Source organism: Trichoderma ghanense, assembly GCF_004382785.1.
Source record: "Trichoderma ghanense strain CCMA-1212 chromosome Unknown scaffold_7, whole genome shotgun sequence".
Taxonomy (NCBI): Eukaryota; Fungi; Ascomycota; class Sordariomycetes; order Hypocreales; family Hypocreaceae; genus Trichoderma; species Trichoderma ghanense.
Genome location: NW_027395670.1, coordinates 687,380 through 707,894, shown reverse-complemented (window position 1 = coordinate 707,894; position 20,515 = coordinate 687,380). Strand labels below are relative to the sequence as shown.

The following is a 20,515-nucleotide window of genomic DNA, read 5'->3' as shown; positions in this document are numbered from 1 at the left end:
TTTGGCCCATCCCTTGCATTCAGCCATACATCCGGGCTTACTTCATCGTTACACCAGCGGATATCAACCGATGGTCGTCGACTTGATGCTATTCCCTGGCAAACAGGGCCGCCCGAGGGATCCATGGATGTTGTTGGACTAGTGCCTTGTTGGTGCTAGCACACGGTACTGGTAGAAGCCTAGTGTGCAAGACGCCGGCTAGTCTAGTAGCTGAGGAAGATGGGGGAGGATGGAGCAGGGGGGGAGGGACGAAGACGAGAGACGAGGGAAGAGTGAGGCTTGCAGATGTGGCGATGGGGTTGAGTGGACAGATGCCGGGTGTTGTTATCTCGACTTTTGGGTTCTGCGCTGTTCAGGTGATTTAACCGAGGAAGAAGTTAGCTGAGGGCGAAGATGGAAGAGGAGCAGGAGGAGGAGGAGGTGGAAGAGGAGCAAGAGGGTATTCCGGCTGTGCTGCTGCTGTGCTGTGCTGTGCTGTGCTGTGTTGTGAAGCCCCTGACTTATACTCTTCTCCTCTACGTACAGCTGGGACACGTATCCCGATATATCCTTCGCCGTGGTCCGACATACACACATCACATATCGCATCCTCCTCCGTACCATACATATATGAAATCTCAGCATGATATGTCCCCTACATGCCATGCTGCATGCTACGATACAATCACAAACGACAAAACACCCAAGCCCGCTCCTATCACATCCCCCAGAAACCCCCCCCCCGAAGCCCATCACAACAAAAAATGCAGCTTCAGCCTTTCTCAGCCAAGGCTCCAGGGCCCCCCTCCCTCGTCGGCCAACTTACATCACTTGTCATGCACGTCGACCCAACTCCCGCCACAAAAGCCCAACCAACCCAGATCGTCCACGCATCAAAGAAGCGAAGCGAAGAAGAAGAAAAACAGCCCATGATGCAAATCTTGCATGGGTCCCCTGTTCACTGCTCCACCTTTGGGACCAACATGCTCCTCCCCCCCCCCCCCCCCCTGTCTCACCCAAACAAGCCAGACACAGCACGGCAGACGGTGACAGGGCAGGACGACAAGCAGCAAAAGACAAGACCAGCAAACGCCAACAGGACGAGGCAAAGAGAGAAGAGGGCGTATCGCCTCGGGCGCCCCCGAAAACGAAACCCAGAAAGACTTCACCAGGACCAATGCAACCCTGCTCTGCCGGCAAATCCCAATCGCCAAGAGGAGGACCCTTGCTCGTTTTCCCATGACTGTTTCTCGTGCTAGGACCACGTAATAGTGCGCCCATGTCATGGCAAGAAGGCCGAGATCGAAGCCCAAGTGGCCAATAAAGCCCAAAAAGCCAAGGCATATGGAACAAACAGAAACAACACGCGAGGGAGAGAAGGGGAAAAAAAAAACCAGCTTCCTTCTTGCGTTGTCGTCCACTTTGGATCCATTATGCCAGGGGCGAGAGACAAAATGTACATGCATGTTACATTCAACGCGCAGCAGCCACATGTACCGTGAAGAAGAGAGAAGAAAGAGAAAACGACAGGACAGGACAGGACAGGGCATGATAGGCAGACGCCAGTCCGTTTCTATCTTTGGCCCTCTTGCTTGTCTCTGTTCGCGCCCAAGACCCCGGGTACAAACCGAACAAACAGACGAATGACAACCCAAGGAGAGACAAGAAAAAGGACTGACAGAAAAAAAGTTTTAACCCTTGAACAAGAAAAAATCAAGGGCCCGCGATGTCATCATGTTGTGCTTCCGTCTCCCGTGCCACTCAAGCTCTTACTCAACTTGATCTCCTCCTCCCCATCCCTCCCTCCCTTCCCACTCTCTCTCTCTCTCTCTTATATGCAGTACAAGGACACGCAAGATAGGGCCTTTTCGTTCCACAGACCCCCCTCCCCCTTCCGCTAAGACCGACTGACACTTCATCAAGCCATATTAAAATATATCTCCGTGTGCTTCCCCAACTTCTTACTCTTCTTTTACCTATCTGAACCCGGCGCCCCCTCCCCTGTTTTTGTGCTCGTGTTTTGTGCTCGTTGCACATAACTTTTGTGCAATTCCTGGTTTCACTCCCGCGTGTGAAGCCTCAAAAAGACCAGCACAACGCCCTCCTCTCTCGTCGAAGCTCACTACACCATTCTCCTCTCTTGATCATCGCTCTCACAAGGAACACACTCACACTCACACTCACCACATACACTCGCACTCGAACGCTTTCCTCTTCGCCTCAGAAACGCCGTGTTTTCGTTCGTCCATCCTACATACACTCGCCACCGCCTCTTCCAATCTCACAATCTCATCTCAAATCTCTCTTACTCTATCTTGCTCAACCACACCAACACGTCAGCACCGTAAAGCCGGCCCACCAACCACGGCAGACTCACCAAGTTTCAAAAACCTGGAACCCGGCTACACCTCTTCAAACGCGGTGTTCCTGAACCCAAGAGAAACCCAAAAACCATCCGTGTCCTCAACCACAACAACCACGCAGCAGCAACTAAAAATGTCTGCCGAGGCGACCGTCCTACACGGCCCTCTGCCGTCGGCACACGGAAACACAGCCTCGCCAACGCCGCGCGGCGGTGACGAGAGATTCAGGTCCCTGCACGCCTCCAGAGAGCACCACCACCAGCAGAGGCGGGACAGCCAGTCGAGCTATCGCGAGCAGGATAAAAGAGAGGCCCCCCGGTCCCGGAGAGACGAAGACAGAGATTCTGCAGCAACAACAACAACAAGACCTTCGTCGTCGTCGTCGTCGTTTCCGTACAGAGATATCATCAAATCGGTGCTTTCCGTCATGACCAGGAGCGACTTGTCTGCTTTGACTTCTGCCCCAGCTCCAGCTTCTTCTTCTTCTTCTTCTTCAGATAAGAACCTGGATAAGGAGCGGGAAAGGGAAAAGGATGTGAAGAGCAAGGACAGGCAGGTCGAGGATGTTGTGAGGGGGCTGGCCATGGAGGAGTGGAATTCGCGGTGGCTGGACGAACTGGTGGCCAAAGTAAAGGGCGAGCGTAAGTCATAAACCACTTATAAGATGCTATTCAAGTATATCATACATACTAACCATGACATTATAGTCAACGACACTGCCTCGGACCACAGCATCTCAGAGAATGGCCCTCCCACGCCCCTCTCAGACACGTCCTCCAAGGCCTCCATGAAGCGCTACCAGCCCACCGTCGAAGACTACGACGAGAGCGAAGACGAAGCCTCGTCCATCTTCGACCGCAGCTTCGCCGCGGCCTCCCAGGAAGACGCCCGCAAGCCACTCACCCGCACCTCGTCTTCCCTTTCCAACGCCTCCTCAGACAGCTCCTCCTCCTCCTACTCAGCCGCTTCATTGGCATCATCGTCGCCTGCCCCCTCGGACAAGGACTCCGTGCCTTCGCCCCCGAGCTCCGTCTCCTCGTCGTCTCCTCCGCCCAGGCCAACGGTCCGGTTTGCGGACAAGCAGCCTCCCGTGATCCACTACATCCCGGAACCGCCCGAGCCGGAGGAGCCCGAAGATGAACGCGAGCATGAACCCGAGCGAGAGCGCGAGCGCGAGCGCGAGCCCTATCAGCCTCACCCCTCCTCCTCCTCTTCCTCCTCCTCATTGCAGTATCAGCCTCACTCCTCCTCCTCCTCTTCCTCACTGCAGTATCAGCCTCACTCCTCTTCTTCCTCCCTCTCCTCTTTGCACCAACGACAGGGCCCTGCATGGACGGCTCTGTTCAACGAGAGAGACGAGCCGACGCCTGCGCTGGGGCGGTTCCTGCGCGGCCTGGCAAACTACATTGTATGTAACGCCCTGGCTAGTGGATTCTTCTTCCTCGGAGATTTATCTCTTGCGTGTTACGGAAGCTAACGAGACGGGACATCTGCAGATTGCCGAGTATGCCCCCATTGACTCGCTCGTCATCACTCCCGACAAACTCTTCAAATTCTACACCCGCTACCGCCTCGACAATGAATTCTTTCCCTTTCAACGTACGTAAACCCCCCCAAACTTCCCCCTTATCCCATCCATCAAACCTCATCCCCATCCCCTCTTCATCTGTCCCCTATTCCATCCCCATCCTCGGCTCAAGCTAATCAATGTATATATTAAGGCGTCTTCGACACCCGCTACCACAAATCCCTCCGCGGCATCTCCTTCCTCTTCACCGACCTCCGCTGCGAGCACCACCTCGTCCAGCACTCCATCGCCTCCAAGCCGTGCATCCCGGCCCTCACCCCCACCGGCTTCGAGGACTGGATGACGCTCATGATCCGCGCGTTCCCCGACCGCGAGGCCCGCCGGCTGGACCTCGTCCTCGCCGACATTCCCCTCTTCTCCGACGACCGAACTTCCTCGCGCTCGTCAATGCAAGGAGGACAGAGACTGCCGAGGGAGCTTCCGCGCGAACTCTTCCCCGAAAGGGGCCACGCCCGAGCGTTCGACCTCTTGGCGTCCTCCTTTGCAGAATGGAAGAGCATCACTTCCGTCGTCGTCGTCCCTCCCGAGGCGACTACGACGACTACTACTTCTTCTTCTTCTTGTTCTTCCATCCCCCCTCCGTCGTCGTCGTCATCCATCCCTTCCTCTTCCCACTCGCAATCCCACCTCCATCTCCACCACCCGCACACATACGCAACCTCATCCCTCATCCCGCCTTCCCTCCAAAAGCTTCCTCCGGCAGCAACCAAGGCCCTCAAGGAAGACACCCGTCGGCATAAAGACGCCTGCTACATCGACCAGTCTCGTCTGCGGCCCTCGTCCCTGATTTACCCTTGTACTTCATCTTCTTCGTCGCCGGCTTCGCCTTCGTCTTCGTTTTCCACTACGGGGTCTTCTTCTTCTGCGATGCCTGCTTCTTTGGAGGGCAAGGCTGCGTCCGAAGGGATCGTTGTTTCGTCTGCGGCGTCTTCTTCGAGTAGTTCGTCGTCGGGGTCATCCAGTTCGAAGCATCGCTCTTCGAGGTCTCGCGATAGGGAGTCTCGTCATAGGAGTGGTGCTTCGGAAAGGAGTTCCCGGCCGAGAGAGCCTTCGCCTCCGAGGGAGGGGCGGAGACATCATAAGAGTAGGCGGTATAGGGACTCTTGAGTCCGTTGAGCAGAAGGGGCGTTGAGAGGAGAGGGAGAAAGTGGGGTGATTAGCTTTTCTTTTCTTGATTTGTCTTTTTCCCTCTCACTTCTTGAGTGTGCCTTTGGCGTATGAAGAATGATGGGCAAGCAAAGTCAATTTGATAATCAGCATGACAAGGCACAGGCTTATGACAAAGAGTCTGTTAATGAGGAGTGTTGTGTGAGAAAGATTTGAAAGGAGCTTCGGGTTTTCAAAGGACACTAGATTGACATGCAGCATCAGATAGCAATGTCCTTTACCTGGATACTAATCAGCATAAAAAGACTAAATAACAAATAAAAAACAATTCAAACCTGAAAATCTTAAGATACAGAGTCAGTAGTTGGCGTGATTTCAAGCTGGTCCAGTCGATCTCGTCCTCCTCCAAGACTCTTCACGGAACAGTCACATTTCACATTATACTTCAAAAGCGCTTTTAACGACAGTGATTAATCTTGTTTCCTGCCAACCCTCTCTCTCTCCTCCTCTCCATCCAAGACGATATAACAGATAAACATATCAGTCACAAATAGAATCTAGCAATCTTATGTGGGCAGATCAGGCTACATACAAAGCCGTCTACCAATCGCCAACAAACGGGGAAACACACACAAAAAAAGGATGAAATGAAAAGCTTTCATATTCCGCTCGCAAACACAAACACTTTGTTGATGCGACGCCCTGGCAATACTGAAGGAAAAGAAAAAAGCAAAAAAGGCACGCACACTAGATACAAAATAAAGTTAATAGGGTAATGGGGGAGCAAAAACGTCCTTGGGAATAAACAACCTTGCGCCCATCACTATGCCTGCCCAATTTGTGCATTCTGATGTCCATCAGGTCCAACGGGGGGGATAACAAGCTCACCATGGCTCCTCTCAGGGCCGAGATGAGCAATCCCGGTGGACAAGACGGACGTAGATACCAGTAATAAAGTGAGACTAGAAAAAAAAATATGCACACGAGTCACTCTGGAGCGTAAGGTCGCAGAGCGTCTGTATGCTTTGAGAGGTGGTAGAAGAAGAAAATGGGAAGCGAATGACGGCACACCACGCAGGATATGGCGCTATGATGATTTTGTTGTTCGTCCGTAAACCACACCCCATCGACGTCCCAGCTTCAGGAGAACTGCTGCAAAAAGAGAATTGGGTCAAGGAATGAATCGCAGTTCAATCAATCTGGATACTCGCTCGCTCTGCTGAATGCTCGCTCACTCTGCTTCGGCCGTGGATAATTGCGTTGTTGTATGCCCATTCGAAAGAGGGGCCATCAATGCTTTTTGTTGTTGTTTTGTTTGTTCGTTTTTTTGGTTCTTTTTTCGGTTCGTGTCAATTTTCCCTGCACAAGAGAAAAGAAAAAGAGACAGGGGAAAAAATCCATCGGTTGGGGAAAAAAACGATGCGTAAACCAAAGAAAGATAAGGTCATGGTAGGGCTGGGAAGGGGGGATAAGATCCGTGTCTCGTCAATCGTGGCGTGCTGAAAAGCGCCGTCGTCGTTCCAGTCTATCATTCCGTTGCATCCAAACAAAACACCGTTGCCTTGCGTATCGTCGTAAATCCTCCTCGGCATGGCTCTCGTAGTGGTGCCATGCCAGGCTTGGCTTTCATGGTCCTGGACGTCGTGCTCATGCGGTCATCGGCATCAGTCACCTCGTGGGCGATGAGGCGGCTATGGAAGTGTCGTAACCCAGGTAGCTAACCATGTTCGATCGCATAGCACGCTTCTTCTTAATGGCCCTGTAGCCGTCCTTGAAGACGGCAAAGCATCGCTGCAGTTCTTTGTCGGGGTGTGGCGGCAGCTGGATCTCGACTGCTTTGAGACAAACGCGGAGATGCGTCAATTCGGTATCGTTTTCCTGAAGTTCCTGTTCCCTGTCAAGGTGTAAGCGACCTGATGTAAGGGAGTGGTGAAGATTCCTTGACATGATAAAAAAAAAAAAAAAGGGACGGTCGGGGACAGGAGAAAATGAAAGAGAAGTCGCCTACAAATAAGTGATGCGGTTCTGGAGAAAAATGATGCGTTGGGCAGCACGCTCAGCTCGTTCCACCAACAACCTATGAATGTGCTGCGGCGGGTCAGCTTTCCTGGTAGCGAGGACAGAGTGGGTGAGATGGGTGTCTTACGTCTGACTCTTCCTGGCGGGCCTTGAGATTGGTGACAGTGGTCTGCAGCTCCTCGTTGAGCTTGGCCAGCTCGGCAATGACCCTGTTGGATTGCGCCGCCGTCATGCCCTTCTTGGGTGGCGGGGGCTCCTCGTCCTCGGACTCGTCGTGATGCATCATGGAGGCCGAAGGCGTGGGGGACAACTGGTCTGCGAAGCGGTTGCGGAACGAGGACGAGGGCGAGCTGAAGATGGCGCTGCCGTCCATGTCGCTGCCCCTGTTCTTGCGGACGGGCGTCCCGAGGCTCAGCGGGCGAGGCTTGCGCGACAGCGGCGGGCTCCCGTAGATGCTGGGGCTGGCGCCGCCGCCGAGGGCCTGCTCGATCTGGTTGACCTGGCTGTCGAGGGCGACGAGCTCCTCCATGCTGTCGCCGTACGTCAGGCGCTTGGCCAGCAGGCTGAGGCGGTGGGCCAGGTCGAGCTTGGCGGCGGAGATGTCGCCGTCGCGGCCGCGGGTGAGCTCCAGCTCCCTGCGCAGGGGGCTCATGACGCTGCTGCCGGAGAAGGCGTAGCTGGACGAGCCGACGCTGGGGCTGGACCGCATGAGCGGCGGCGGCGTCTCGGAGCCGGCGATGCTGTCCCGCCTGTTGGTGCTGGCGGTGGTGCGGGTGCTGGCGCTGGCGCTCGTCTGGCTGCTGACTCTGCGATTCAGGCTGGCGCTGGTGCGGCTGCTGGAGCTGCGGCGGCGCAGCGCCTCGAGGCCCGTGGGCTTGTCCTCGTCGTCCCGGCGGCCCATTGCGATGCTGGCGATGGAGGGCGTGGGTGCTGCGTTTTGCTGGTTGGCGGATCGACTGACTGGTTGATTGACTGACTGATTGACGGGCTTCTCGAGGCTGAACCACACCGACTGTGCCGCCCCAACAGCGCCCAATCACGACGCAAAAAAATAGGAGGAATCAAGCGATGCAAATCAAGAAGTCACAGAGATCGAGAAACAAGCCTCCGCGGTGTCGGTGTCGGTGTCCCAGCCTCGTCGTCGCTCCTGTGTCGAGCTCCCCCCCTCTCGCTGCCGTGGTGTCGGTATTTTTTTTTTTTTTTTTTCTCTCTCCTCGTTCTTTTGGCTTCCTCAACTGTCGGCGCTCCCCTCGGCACGCGTCACCGGGACGCCAGGCGGGCGCAGCAAAAGGCGGGCGGCGAAATCGAGAGTCGCTTCGGGCGTCGATGATGGCGAAGGGGATGAAACGCCCATTGGCGATGCCCGAGAGCTGGCGGGAGTCGGTGGCTGCGAGTCTGTGTGTGTCTCCCTTATTATTAAAGATTGAGGTGGTGGCAGAGGATCTGGGGCGAGTTTTTGGCGGGCAATTGGCGGGTGCAGGCACTTCGCACAGGCACAACAGGCGCTGGACAGGTCCCAGCTTAACCGCTTAGCCATCAATGGGTGAGAAGGAGCTTCAGGTTAAGCATCAGCCCAGGTCGAGCACGGATCAATGGGGCCCCGTGGCTCCGAGCCTCGATCAATGGGCTTCAGATCGCAAACGGGGCCGTGACAAGTCATCACGCTGGCTGGCTGATTCCTGTTTTCTACCTAACAAACAACCACACCCTCCTCCTCGACCGGATTCAGGACTGGTTCGCCAGCAGAAACGGTTCGCACCGCCACAGTTGAGGAGACCAGCACGCCATGCATGGACGTGGACACATACACGGCCTGCCGCCACACGTCGGGCGATGAGAGGCCAGCCGCTCATAATCGCGCATGAGAGGGAGGGAGTCGAGTGTGTGGCCATGATGCCTGATACTATGAGAGCTGGACGACGGCGTCTGTCATTGGCGGGCTGCGTCTGCGTCTGCTCTGCGCCTGCTTCTGCTTCATAAGGGCCTCCCTGGACAGGTGACGAAGCATTGGGAGAGAGGTCGAGGCAACCATGTGACGTTTACACGCATCGACAACGAGGTGCATAAGGTGTCTTTCTTTAGGAGGCCGAGCAGAGATGCGCGATGAGGAGAAGAGAAATGGGAGAGGAGAAGGCGGAAAGGAAAGAGAGAGATGCGATATGCTTCCAATCCATCCTGCCTTGGGCATCCATCTGCCCGCCACCCTTTTTTTTTTTTTTCTCTCTACATGCTCTATGCGTTCTACCAGGTTCCCCTCGGAGGCGTTCCCAACTCGTCTTGCAGCCCAGAGCCATCTCCGTCGTACCGTGGTCATGGACTGTGCACTTTCTTCTGAAATTCGTCATCGACAGGCACTGGCAATCAAGCAAGTGAGGCGAGCGTGCATTGGCAATCGGGTCGCTGGGCTGGCCGCGTTTCCGCCCCTGACTGGACGGGCGAGGCGCTCCTCCAAGCCACCATGCAGCTCACAGCAGCCAGCAGCCATTCATCGCCCGGGTGCAAGATGCAATCTAAAACTCGCAGTGGTGTAGTTCTAGTAGGTGCGAAGCACTGCGACTGAATGGTCGGAAGAGCACCTGAAGGGAGATGTGCTCGTATGCAAGGTATGATGAGTTGGGTCGAAACGACATACACCACATATACTCCGTACGAACGTCTACGAAGCAACAGGACATCACCACCTCACCTCTCCGCGAAACCGTTACAAACAGACGATTCCCCTGAATCCAGAAACGGGGTCCCGTCAGCTCCATCTTCCAGTGATGCGGTGCCGCAGCATGTGGCCGCATGAAGGGACGCCCCTCTCGTCCCCTTATGCCCACAGCAAGCGAAGCCTCTGCAGACGGAACAGGCTCTGATGGACACACAACAGTCACCGCCCGGGCTGACGGTTGCAGTAGCTCGAGCGTAGTCCTGCATTCTGCGCAGAAAACGGCGGGGTGGCGGCCCCTTGCCTTGACCCTGCCTACCGTACGTACATGTGATGGCTCCAGTCTCTGCTGGTCAACACCGCTTGTTTGCTTGAGGCGGGAATGGCCGGTGGCTTATGCCGGTGCTGATGTCGGGCCTGCGTGTGCCAACCTGCTCGGGCAATTGGGATGATCCGATGTCCAATGAGATGCGATGCAAGGTAATTGAAGAAACGAAGCCATCGTCGGATGGTTCGTGCCTAAGCAGAGGAGTGTACAAGACGACTGACATACAAGCATGTCGGTGACGCAGACAGAGCTGGATCTAGCTCACACCAAGACCGAGATCCGAGATCAAATATGGATCCGATTCCGCTCCGCTGGCCACCTCGAGAGTTATTGTCCTTTTTCCGTGCCATCTTCCAGATGACAATCACATGTCGTCCGGGGAACCCCTTGAATATGCTCCTAAGATTGATGACAGTCGATCCTCGTAGCCTTCCCAACGCTCAGATCAGCATGAAAGCCGGATCGAACACGGGTCTGTTGAGCAGAGTCATCCTAGACCATCCCCGAACCCTCAATTCTTACTACATGCCCTACCAGAAAGCGGCATTGATCCCCTGAGGGTGGTGGAAGCTGAGTCAGGGCCATCAGATGCCTATGCCCGTTCACACACCGTTCATGCCCATGTATTGCCACGGATCCCGATAGACGTGGGCTGACAAGCCATGCCTACCTTGATTCTGTGCCCTCTTTATTGCTCCCTCACATCGTGCCATTCTCCTCGTATTCCGCGCCGTTGAATCCCAATAACCAGGTCAAAATATCCCTCAAGAGTCACCTCACCTCTAGACAAATCCCAACTTATACGTACGGGCATAGGCGCACTTCAGTTGGTACCTGACAGCCAACATGCTGCAAGTGCGGGCTCCCCCGTTCGTCCGTGGGTGGACTGGACTGGCGGCAGTCGTGAGGGGGTTGACCGCACTGTGAGGCGATCCCTCAGACCGAGTGATGGATGAAATGGTTTGCAGGTGATGATGCACTGGACTATCTTGAGTGTTTACACAACTGTTACCCGTGAGGTGTACGGCAATGCTACAATACAGATGGAACATATGAATGGCTAACCGTCTGTTCATGTATCGTCTAGCAAGCTGTTAACCTGTGGTTACATGTGATTGTGTAAAAGCGTCGATCAACTGGTGAAGGAAGAGGGGCAATGCAGCAAAAAGGAGACGAGCAAAACAAACTCGATGCCGCCCAGCACCGCTGCATTGGCTGATGGCATGCGGATTGTGGCTCCAGCCATGATGCGAGCAGTGGCATTGAAGCGTCCAAACAGTCCATCTTGTCCAGATTCAGCTCCATCAAGCACATGAGCTTGAACGCAGACACTCTTGACATGCTCTCCATCCTCTTATGTTAGCTGCCTGACCCGCCGGCAAAGCCCCCCCTAAGGGCACATCAACCNCCCCCCCCCCCCCCCCATGCCCGCCCGTCAACAGCGATCAATTCCCCTGAAAAACTGCACAGTTCCGTAGAGAGAGTGGGGGGCACGCCGGGACCCCGAGAGACGCTCGGGTCTGGCTGCAGCCTCTCCGTTCACGCGACTCGGCGCACAGCATGACCACGACGTCAACCTCTCGACAGCCGCCAGCCTCGCTTCCCCCCTCCCCTGAAGAGCGCTGAAACGGCTGCTTGGCAACATGTAGACAGTGGGAGTTGGAAACCAAGAGAACAGAGGGAAAAGACGTATATCTATATAGATGGACCAAAGTCCCCACGTGCCTCGTCTTGTCATAGTCCAGTCCAGTCTATATCGCCGTCTCCAGTCGTCTCTCCCGCACATCCTCGGCTACTCTCCTCCGCCATCCCCAGCTTATTTAGCCTTGGTAGCTTCCGCGGGGCCGCAATCGCTCGCCACAACTTGAGTCAGACGAGCCACAACCAGAAAACCGCCCAATTCTCGAATTCTGCTACTTACCCTACCTTACCTTACCTTGCCTTGCCGTACGGAACCTGCGTCCTTACAATACCGCACCTAGACGAGGAGCACATGTAGCCTCGCTCGCGCACCTCTTGCGGTTTCTCACCCTCTGGCTTCTGGCTCAGTGCATCTTACATGTGCCGATGACGAGGCTGCTCTAAGCACCGGCAGCTCTCAGCCTCTCGGCCCGTCGATCGAGCCCCTCAGCTTATCCGACCTTCTATCCTACAGCCCACCTATAGACTGCCTTTACTATATTTCGCACGCACATACAACCCGATCCTCCCTGGCGCCCCTCCACCAGCTTCCAACCACCTTCCATACAACCTACCGAATCGTCTCCCAACTTCGCTGTCGCAGACATCCGGTCGCCTCGCCCTTCTTTCGCGCGTCTCCCCCGCCATTGACCGCCGCGGCATTGCGCACCGCTCGCACCTCGCGCGCCACCGACACACCTTCAGCCCCCTTCCCGCCGCTTCTCCGGGGACGAGCGCCCATCATGTCATGGCGGGCGTCCGAGACCCTGATGGACACCATCCGGCATTACGCCAAGTTCCCTGCGACTGGCGTGAGCCTGCGCCAGATGGTCCAGTTTGGCGATAAGCCGTCCACAGGTGTGTTTGGCTCTGGTCTACCAAGAGACTTGAATTGGATGAAGAAAAGCTGGACTGGAGGGGAAAAGAAGAGACACAGACCCATGCTGACGTGACGATGCCCTCTGGCTAGGAACCCTCTTCCGCGCCTCGCAATTCCTCGCCGAGGAGCTGCCCATCCGCCTGGCGCATCGCGTCGAGGAGCTCGAGACGCTACCCGACGGGCTCAACGAGATGCCGTCTGTGAAAAAGGTCAAGGATTGGTACGCTCAGTCCTTTGAGGTACGTCGGCGAGAAGCCGGTAACGGTAACCAAACGAATCCCTCCCCCCTTGTCTAACTTGGCGCGCCGCAGGAAATCACACAGCTTCCCCGGCCACGGCTGGCCAAGGACGTCAAGGAGCGCCTGATGAAGCCGGCCAAGTTTGGCAGCCGCGGCAGCTACGCGCAGCTGTCCGAGGCGACGCCGAACCCGTCCATCGACGAGGGCGAGGCCTCGGGCTGGGGCGGCCTGCACGTCCACGGCCACGGCAACGGCAACGGCAACGGCAACGGCCACGGCAAGACGCGGTCGGTCGCGCGGCGGTACTTTGCCACGGTCGACGACACGGGCGACTGGCCGCCCGAGCTGCAGCTCTACAACCAGAAATTCGCCCAGACGCTGCACAAGATCAAGCGGCGGCACGACAGCGTCGTCACCACCATGGCCCAGGGCATCCTCGAGTACAAGCGCCGCCGCCAGCGCATGCAGATCGACTCCAACATCCAGTCCTTCCTCGACCGCTTCTACATGTCGCGCATCGGCATCCGCATGCTCATCGGCCAGCACATTGCCCTGACGGACCAGAGCCACCACCGCGACCCCACCTACGTCGGCGTCATCTGCACAAAGACCAACGTCAAGGAGCTGGCCCAGGAGGCCATTGAGAACGCCCGCTTCGTCTGCGAGGACCACTACGGCCTCTTCGAGGCCCCGCGCATCCAGCTCGTCTGCAACCCCAGCATCAACTTCATGTACGTCCCCGGCCACCTGTCGCACATGCTCTTCGAGACGCTCAAGAACTCGCTGCGCGCCGTCGTCGAGACCCACGGCATGGACAAGCAGGAGTTCCCCGTCACAAAGGTCATTGTCGCCGAGGGCAAGGAGGACATTACCATTAAAATCTCCGACGAGGGCGGCGGCATCCCGCGGAGCGCCATCCCCTTGGTCTGGACCTACATGTACACCACCGTCGACCGGACGCCCAATCTCGACCCGGACTTTGACAAGAGCGATTTCAAGGCGCCCATGGCCGGTTTCGGATACGGGTTGCCCATTTCACGGCTGTACGCCCGGTACTTTGGTGGCGACTTGAAGCTCATCAGCATGGAGGGGTGAGTCTCCCCTATCCTCGTATCCATCCTCTCCCCCTTCACAAACCACCACAACAGCCTCCCCATACCCTACCAACGCTCGTCAACACTCCTCACAGCTACAATCAACAGGCCAATACTGACCTTCATTTCTTCACAGCTACGGCACAGACGTCTACCTCCACCTCAACCGCCTCTCCTCCTCCTCCGAACCCCTCCAATAGCAATTAAGCACCGCCCACGCAAGAAACTCCCCTTCCTCCCCCTCGTCACCCTCGCCTTCGCGGCCGCGGTCGCTCCTCGCCATCCGCAGCAGGCTCAAGGACCCCGCCCGGCGAGAGGTCACCGAGCGCCGACAGGTCGGGGACGCGGAGGCGGTGTTGAATGCGCCCCCGAGCAGCAGCTTCCTCCACGGGGACGACAAGCAGCTGTAAACGCATAAAACGAGAAACACAAACAAAAAAATCGAGGATATTTTTGTTTAAATCCGATCAAACGGGGCAAAAAAAATAAAATACGGAAAGGAGGGGCGGAAACCATGCACCTGCGGCATAAAAAAAACCTATAAATCGACAACTCTTACAAGGTTTCATTGTAGAAATCTACAAGCACGGAGCAAAAAATTCAGCACACACAAAAGTTGCAACAAATTCTCTCGAAAGGAGAGGGAACAATGTCATCAACACTCGGGTTATTGGATACCATAGGACAATGTCAAGAACAATGTTGGATATCTCTTGACATCACGCCAAAAGGCTCTTTATGCCAAGGAGTTCAAGCGTGGTGCATGTTTGAGCAGTCGTGGAAAAAGGAGGATACCTCAGTGGCCAAGGTATGGAAGCACAGGGAGGGCCAGAAAATGGAATACATCGAGTGTCTCAATGCTCAAGTGTATAGTATGAATGATGTGTGTGCAGCAGCACGGCATGGGATTGGATACCAACATGTGGAAACCAAACGAAATGTACATCATCCACATCATCATTATTAGACTAAATCTCAAAATCATGTCTCATGCCGCAGAGGCCTGTGTCGTGTCACTTCCGTTTTGATATACCGCGAAGCTGAACGAACAAGGGTGGGGAAAAGGAAAGAAGCAAGAGCCACCCCAGACTCTCTCCCAGGAGACATCGGATTCGCAATCAATAAAGGTCGTCGTCTTCCTCATCCGGCTCGCAGCAAACACTCGGGACCTGCGGCATCGGGCGATGCCTCACAGGACCGGGATCTCGAGCCGCGACGTGGTGGTTGGTACCGACTTGGCGCAATTCCGTCTGGGACATGCGAATCTATGACAGAGTCAGCTGCCGAATCGCGCACAAGTTGGGCATGACCTACATCTTTGGCCTTTGGCCACTTGCTCTTGGCCAGCGTCTCAGGGTTGTGAGAGCTTAGACTTGCGCCGCCAGCTTCACTCTCCGTCGCCTCCGAGGTCGCTGCTGCCGAGCTTTCCGTGGCTGTCTTGACGGCTCGGTGCGCTACTCCTTTAGGATCCCAAGCATTGAACGAAATGCGGCGCACCTTGGCTCTGGCCTCCCTTGCTGTCGTGGCCGTCGAGATGCTGCCCGTGTCACCAAACTCGCTGCCAATGGCGCATTCAGAAGAAGCGTCTGGCAAGAGGGCTTGCTGCACAAAGGGGCGAAGGTGAGGAGGCAGTTGCTGCACAAACGACGACCTGCCGCTCGCCCCAGCATGCGGTTGGTCGGTCGAGGGCGTCAGAGACTTCTTCGAGCTGGCAAGGGAGCCTCTCAAATGAGGCGGGAGAGAGCGGCTGGACGACGCCTCGGAGGCAGCATGTTCCGAGGGAGCGCCAGACTGAGACCTGGAATCCAGAAGAGAAGCCACGTCGTTTTCATCCAAGCCAAGCGACGACAGTCCCGTAACAGGAGCCTAACATGTGGTTAGGATATGCGGCCTTAAGACATCGATACATGCTTACCTGGGGGTACACATCGTCGGAAAAGAAATCGGTGTCGTCGATAAAGTGGGCGGGCCACATCTCTCCGCGCTCCTCCTCAATGGAAATATGGCCAGTCTCCAAGGGGGCAGGAATGACTTCCGGTTCCTGAGTTTCCATCCAGGCGGTGCATCTCTTGCAGTGCTTGACAAAGTCAGCTAACGTGTGTTCAACATTCATGAGGCACGGAGGTTGGGGGGGGGGGAGGATANGGGGGGGCGTACAGGGCTACCATTCCTCTTGCTGGAGCTGCTGAACTCGTCCAGGGGCTTGACAAGTCCACACAGCTCGCACGTCATTTCCGTGCGTTGGCCAGACGAGTGCTCTCGGCAGGTCATGCCCGAGTTGGCTGCATCGATGCGATATCGGCCGGCCAGGTTGGTTTGGATGAACCTTTGCTGGTTCTTGGAGAACTCCTCGATAGACTTCCATTCTCCGCCTACTTTGCATCGAAATCTGCGGGCGGTATGAGCAATGCGATGTCACGAGCACGGGGAGTCCTCGGCCGTACCTGGTCGGGATGGTTGCCTTGGTCGCCCTGTAGCAGTCAGCCAACATCTGCGCTTCTGACATGGAGACCAGAACAGAACGGGAGGAGACATGATGCTTCGGGTGTAACGCGAAGACGAGAGCAAAGAGGAGTATCGGTCGACAAAGCTTACAAGTTGAAAGTGCTGTTTGCTTTCTTGCTGGCCATGGCTGGAGGGACGACTCCTCGCGGTCAAGGCGAGGAAACAAGGAGTTGTGCGATGTTCCCTGGAACGATGTCGCAGGAAGCAAACGAGATGCAAGGCCGAGGTGGGAAATTAGGAAGAAGAAGAAGAGGAAGAAGAAGAAGAAGAAGAAGAAGAAGTGAAAGTGCAGGAAGAGAAGGAAACAAGGCCTTGTCTGCTTTGCTCTGAATCACGGCAGGAGCACAGCCGGTCGAGGCTGCTGTTTAAGTTGCTCCTTGCGGTGTTTGCCTCATGGCATTTCAGGCGTCAACTTCAGGCATCCAGATCTCAATGCAAGCGGCACATGGCAGGCCTCAATAGATGCTCAATAGGTACTAAGCAGGTTAGCAGTCGTGTGCTGCTATTGTTCTCTTCCGCAAGCTGCAGGTGGCCGAAGGGACGAGGCCTGACAAAGAGCCTCGTGCCAGTATCCGAGGTCAAAGATGCTCGCATGACGTGTCTACATACGTTTCAACTTCATCCGAAGTCAAAGCAGTGTTCTTGTGAATGCATCTCAGCAGTTGTGAGAGTCGTGTTGCTGCGGAATGCTCGAGTGAATGCATACAACTCTAGGTGAGATATCCCTTATTCACTGGGAGCTAGGATGATCACGCGATAGACATGAGAGGAGATGGCATTTGGCTTTCTTGTCCAAGTCGTCATGTCTTTTAATGAGGCGCCAGGTGATCGGACGCTTCATCGACGTTACGATGGCGATACTGTCTCTTCTATGTTGTATCTCTAGGCTGAGAGGACATCACGCCATGGGACCATGTACATGATGCTAGGGACAAGCAACATCGTGGCTCGCTTCACGCTTTCGACCATGTATATTACTCCATTTATACTTCACCGGAGCTCATTTACTCGCTCTTACGAAGCATGGACTCTAGGAATATATCTCTTACATGCAAGTGCATTATGACAGGTGAAGTCACGTCTGTGGTTGACCTACCCTGCATTGAGTTTCGAGTGTACCTCCGGAGAGGATTCCGACTTGCTTTGTTCATGCGACACTTGAAACATCTACTCCTTTATGCAGCACCTGTATCATCATGCTCACGCCGCAGAGCCCTTCGCCTTTAGAATCTTTCCACTTAGACAAAGCACTGCTGCTGCTGCTGAAGGGTAGATGCGACACTAACATGGACCTGATCAACGAGCACACCCACGTGATAAAGAGGTTGAACAATGTACAGAGTTGGAAAGCACAACAAACCTACAACTCAAGATAACGTTAATCAAACAGTTAATAGACTGCATCTAATCGCCCCATCACCCGAATACCGAAATGAACAACACGTGCGCCGTGTGAGAGCAACCTCGACTATTGAATAAGATCATTTAGAGATGGCCTGAGTTCATGTTCGCCAGGCCGGGGTCATCATCGTCTAACCGCAGGCGAGATGAGTGACCATCTGTCACGCTCGTGGAAGCGCTTGCAATGTCAACAGCTGGAATCAGCATATTAACGGCTGACGAGGCGAAACGAGGCATTCCATTCTAGTTTGGGCACTCCAGCACTCAGACCATGGGCACCAGATTTGCAGCAATGACTCTGGGATTAGATAGGGGCAGTCTGGCAACACACGTCAATATTGAGCCCATGTCTCCTACGTGTATTCAGCTACAAGGGACCCGGACCTCAACAGAGGTGGCATGCCGCTGAAAGATGTTTTTCACGTGTTCTCTTTTTAGAGAGTGCATCAACTTGATGATTATCGTGCTGACTGGCTCTGGGAGGCAAATGGCGACTTGGAAGATCAACGCAGAGCAGCGCCCGACAGCTGTGAAACGGGCGATGCCGTTTAATGACTCGATCAGGTACCTCTGATCTGTCAAGAGCTGCTACGACTCCATGCTGAGCTGCATGCCTTCCTTACATGTGCTCATTACGGTAGTCCCGATCTGATGCCCTCCTAGACCACTAGACCATAGGGAAGTCAAAGGGGGGATGAACAAGTTCCAGCCTTGCCGATGCTACTCCTCTCTCCTCTCGTGTGTTGAAGTCTCCCACCTTCAAGCACTCAAGCTCCACTCCACCAACACAACAGTAAAAAGGAAACCAAAGAATATCGCCACCATCTCAGGCACCGAAGCTGACGGAGTCATTGTCCCCCTCAACAGCTGAAGCACTGGCATCAAACGCCTCAGCGGAAGCTCTCGGGTACGGTGTGTCCTACTTACATGACAATGTACACTTTCCCAAGCCTACGATTTACGTATTCGGCTGCTTCAGAGCTTTTTACGGTAGCACCTCAAGCGCTCTGTGTCACAACGGCGCTCAATTGGCAAGTTCTAGACGCTCCCCCCAGGCCCATGACACGCAGCTCAGACATGCGGGCGGCACTCTTACCCGGGTCTCCCGCACGGATCAGCTCTTCTGTCTCTCTCTCATGCAATCGTCTTCTCTCTTTATTTCTTCCTCTCGTAACAAAAACTGCCATGCCGTCAGGGGGGAGCTCGCCCGTCCCGCGGTCAACCATCTAGTATCACTAGTCCAGTGGATGTGAAAAGAAAAGACATCGGAGTCGCAGCCGCTGCAGCCCAGATGCAGGGGAGAGTGAAAAAGGCCAGGTCCCGGCAGCAACACCAATACCGGCTATGCGGAACTACTGGCACAGGTTATTGGGGGCTGCTTGTTGCAGCTGGGGTTTTAGTATCTCAAAGTGCTCGCCTTTCCCCATCCATCACGACTTGCACATCTAATACTGCAAGTGCTGGAAAACGTACCCATGTTCATCACTGGTGGCGAGCTTTGATGCTCTCCCTCTCCCTCTCTCTTACATCGCACGGAACGTCACCGGAAACGAACGTGTATACCGAACCACCAAACGGAGCCTTCTCCTCGAACAGGCAGTCCGGCCCTGGCCGAAACAACCTCAAAATGCAACCCGGAATCCTCTGCCCACAAACACGACACGCAACTGACTTTTTGGTCTGTACCCTTAGAGTTACCAAGTACCAAGCTCGCGCTCCCGTTCATGTCTCTCGTCAGCCCCATGAAAGGCGCAGAGCGAGACACGGCTCCCCTCCTCCCCTTCCCCTCGCTTCAGAAGTCCCCCCCTCAGGCTGGGCTGCCGCGATGGCTTTCGTTTTGGGAGCTGCGCGGCAAAGACTGGAACGCCCGCGGGCTTTTGTTGTTGATGTGACATGGATCGTCTTCTGTGATTGTCATGTAGCCGCCACTCCCAAGCACCCTTTTTGTTTGCATTGTCCAGTTGTTGACGTGTGATAAGATGGTTCTGGCCGGTTTCCAGGCTTTCCGGCCAGGCTTTAATGCGAGGCTGCAGACAAGATTGAGGTCCCGAGCAGTAGTCCCTCTGTACTTTACACTTCTACTTACTAAAGCAAGCAAGGTACATGCAATGCAATCCTGCAGTTGACGCTCACGAAAGGCAGAGAGAGACGAGGACGGATCTCTCGGCCCCCAATCCCAGGTATATGTACCTATCTTCCGAACCCATCAAATCGACTTGCTGCTGCCAGGCGATCAAAAAGGGGATGCTCACAGACGCACACACACGCACGAGCGACAGGAGGAGGCGAAAAGTTTAAAGACAAAAACAGGGTCTCTCACGATTACATGGCATGACCTGTCAAGGCATGCTTCCGCGCCGCGGCAGCGAGCCGTCACGACCCGGAGGGCTGGAAGACACCGCCCACACGCACCCGATCAGAGCCAAGCCCAGCAAGCTTGCACTGTACTCGTAGCTGTCGACAGCTTTCTGCGCATCCTTGCCGTATGCGGGTTGTTTTGGTTGAACCAGTAGGGCGCAGCTGAGAAGTGATGGATGGGACTTGTTTTTTTCGGGTGCGGGTGAAGCTTGAGTTACGGCTGGATTGAGTAATACCGTGTTTTGTTTGATGCTGTAGTGAGTGACGCTTTTTGCCGCTGGGTCGAGCTGCCAATGAGCTGAACGAGATTGCCTCTTGAGATAT

At 55.1% G+C, this 20,515-nt stretch overlaps 5 protein-coding genes across 5 annotated transcripts; 3 read left to right on the top strand and 2 right to left on the bottom strand.

The window, feature by feature from the left end:
- Positions 1-743: 743 nt before the first annotated feature.
- On the top strand, positions 744-1,238 carry CCMA1212_006378 (uncharacterized protein; the record flags this gene model as incomplete). The annotated part of the gene is made up of 1 exon (XM_073703601.1): positions 744-1,238. One exon carries the CDS (start codon positions 744-746, stop codon positions 1,236-1,238), a length of 495 nt encoding a protein of 164 aa, XP_073557873.1.
- Positions 1,239-2,475: 1,237 nt separating this feature from the next.
- On the top strand, positions 2,476-5,037 carry CCMA1212_006377 (uncharacterized protein; the record flags this gene model as incomplete). The annotated part of the gene is made up of 4 exons (XM_073703600.1): positions 2,476-2,983; positions 3,050-3,750; positions 3,839-3,941; positions 4,064-5,037. The coding sequence occupies 4 exons, from the start codon at positions 2,476-2,478 to the stop codon at positions 5,035-5,037; spliced, it is 2,286 nt and encodes a 761-aa protein (XP_073557882.1).
- A 1,668-nt stretch (positions 5,038-6,705) lies between these two features.
- On the bottom strand, positions 6,706-8,498 carry CCMA1212_006376 (uncharacterized protein; the record flags this gene model as incomplete). The annotated part of the gene is made up of 4 exons (XM_073703599.1): positions 6,706-6,931; positions 7,046-7,125; positions 7,184-8,012; positions 8,158-8,498. Coding segments are annotated over 4 exons (1,476 nt in total), but the record flags the coding sequence as incomplete, so codon positions are not given.
- A 3,959-nt stretch (positions 8,499-12,457) lies between these two features.
- On the top strand, positions 12,458-14,337 carry CCMA1212_006375 (Pyruvate dehydrogenase; the record flags this gene model as incomplete). Its single annotated transcript, XM_073703598.1, has 4 exons — positions 12,458-12,572; positions 12,685-12,833; positions 12,906-13,924; positions 14,151-14,337. The coding sequence occupies 4 exons, from the start codon at positions 12,458-12,460 to the stop codon at positions 14,335-14,337; spliced, it is 1,470 nt and encodes a 489-aa protein (XP_073557880.1).
- Positions 14,338-15,045: 708 nt separating this feature from the next.
- Positions 15,046-16,557, bottom strand: CCMA1212_006374 (uncharacterized protein; the record flags this gene model as incomplete). The annotated part of the gene is made up of 6 exons (XM_073703597.1): positions 15,046-15,192; positions 15,242-15,793; positions 15,843-16,004; positions 16,085-16,316; positions 16,372-16,398; positions 16,523-16,557. The coding sequence occupies 6 exons, from the start codon at positions 16,555-16,557 to the stop codon at positions 15,046-15,048; spliced, it is 1,155 nt and encodes a 384-aa protein (XP_073557879.1).
- Between the last annotated feature and the right edge of the window lie 3,958 nt (positions 16,558-20,515).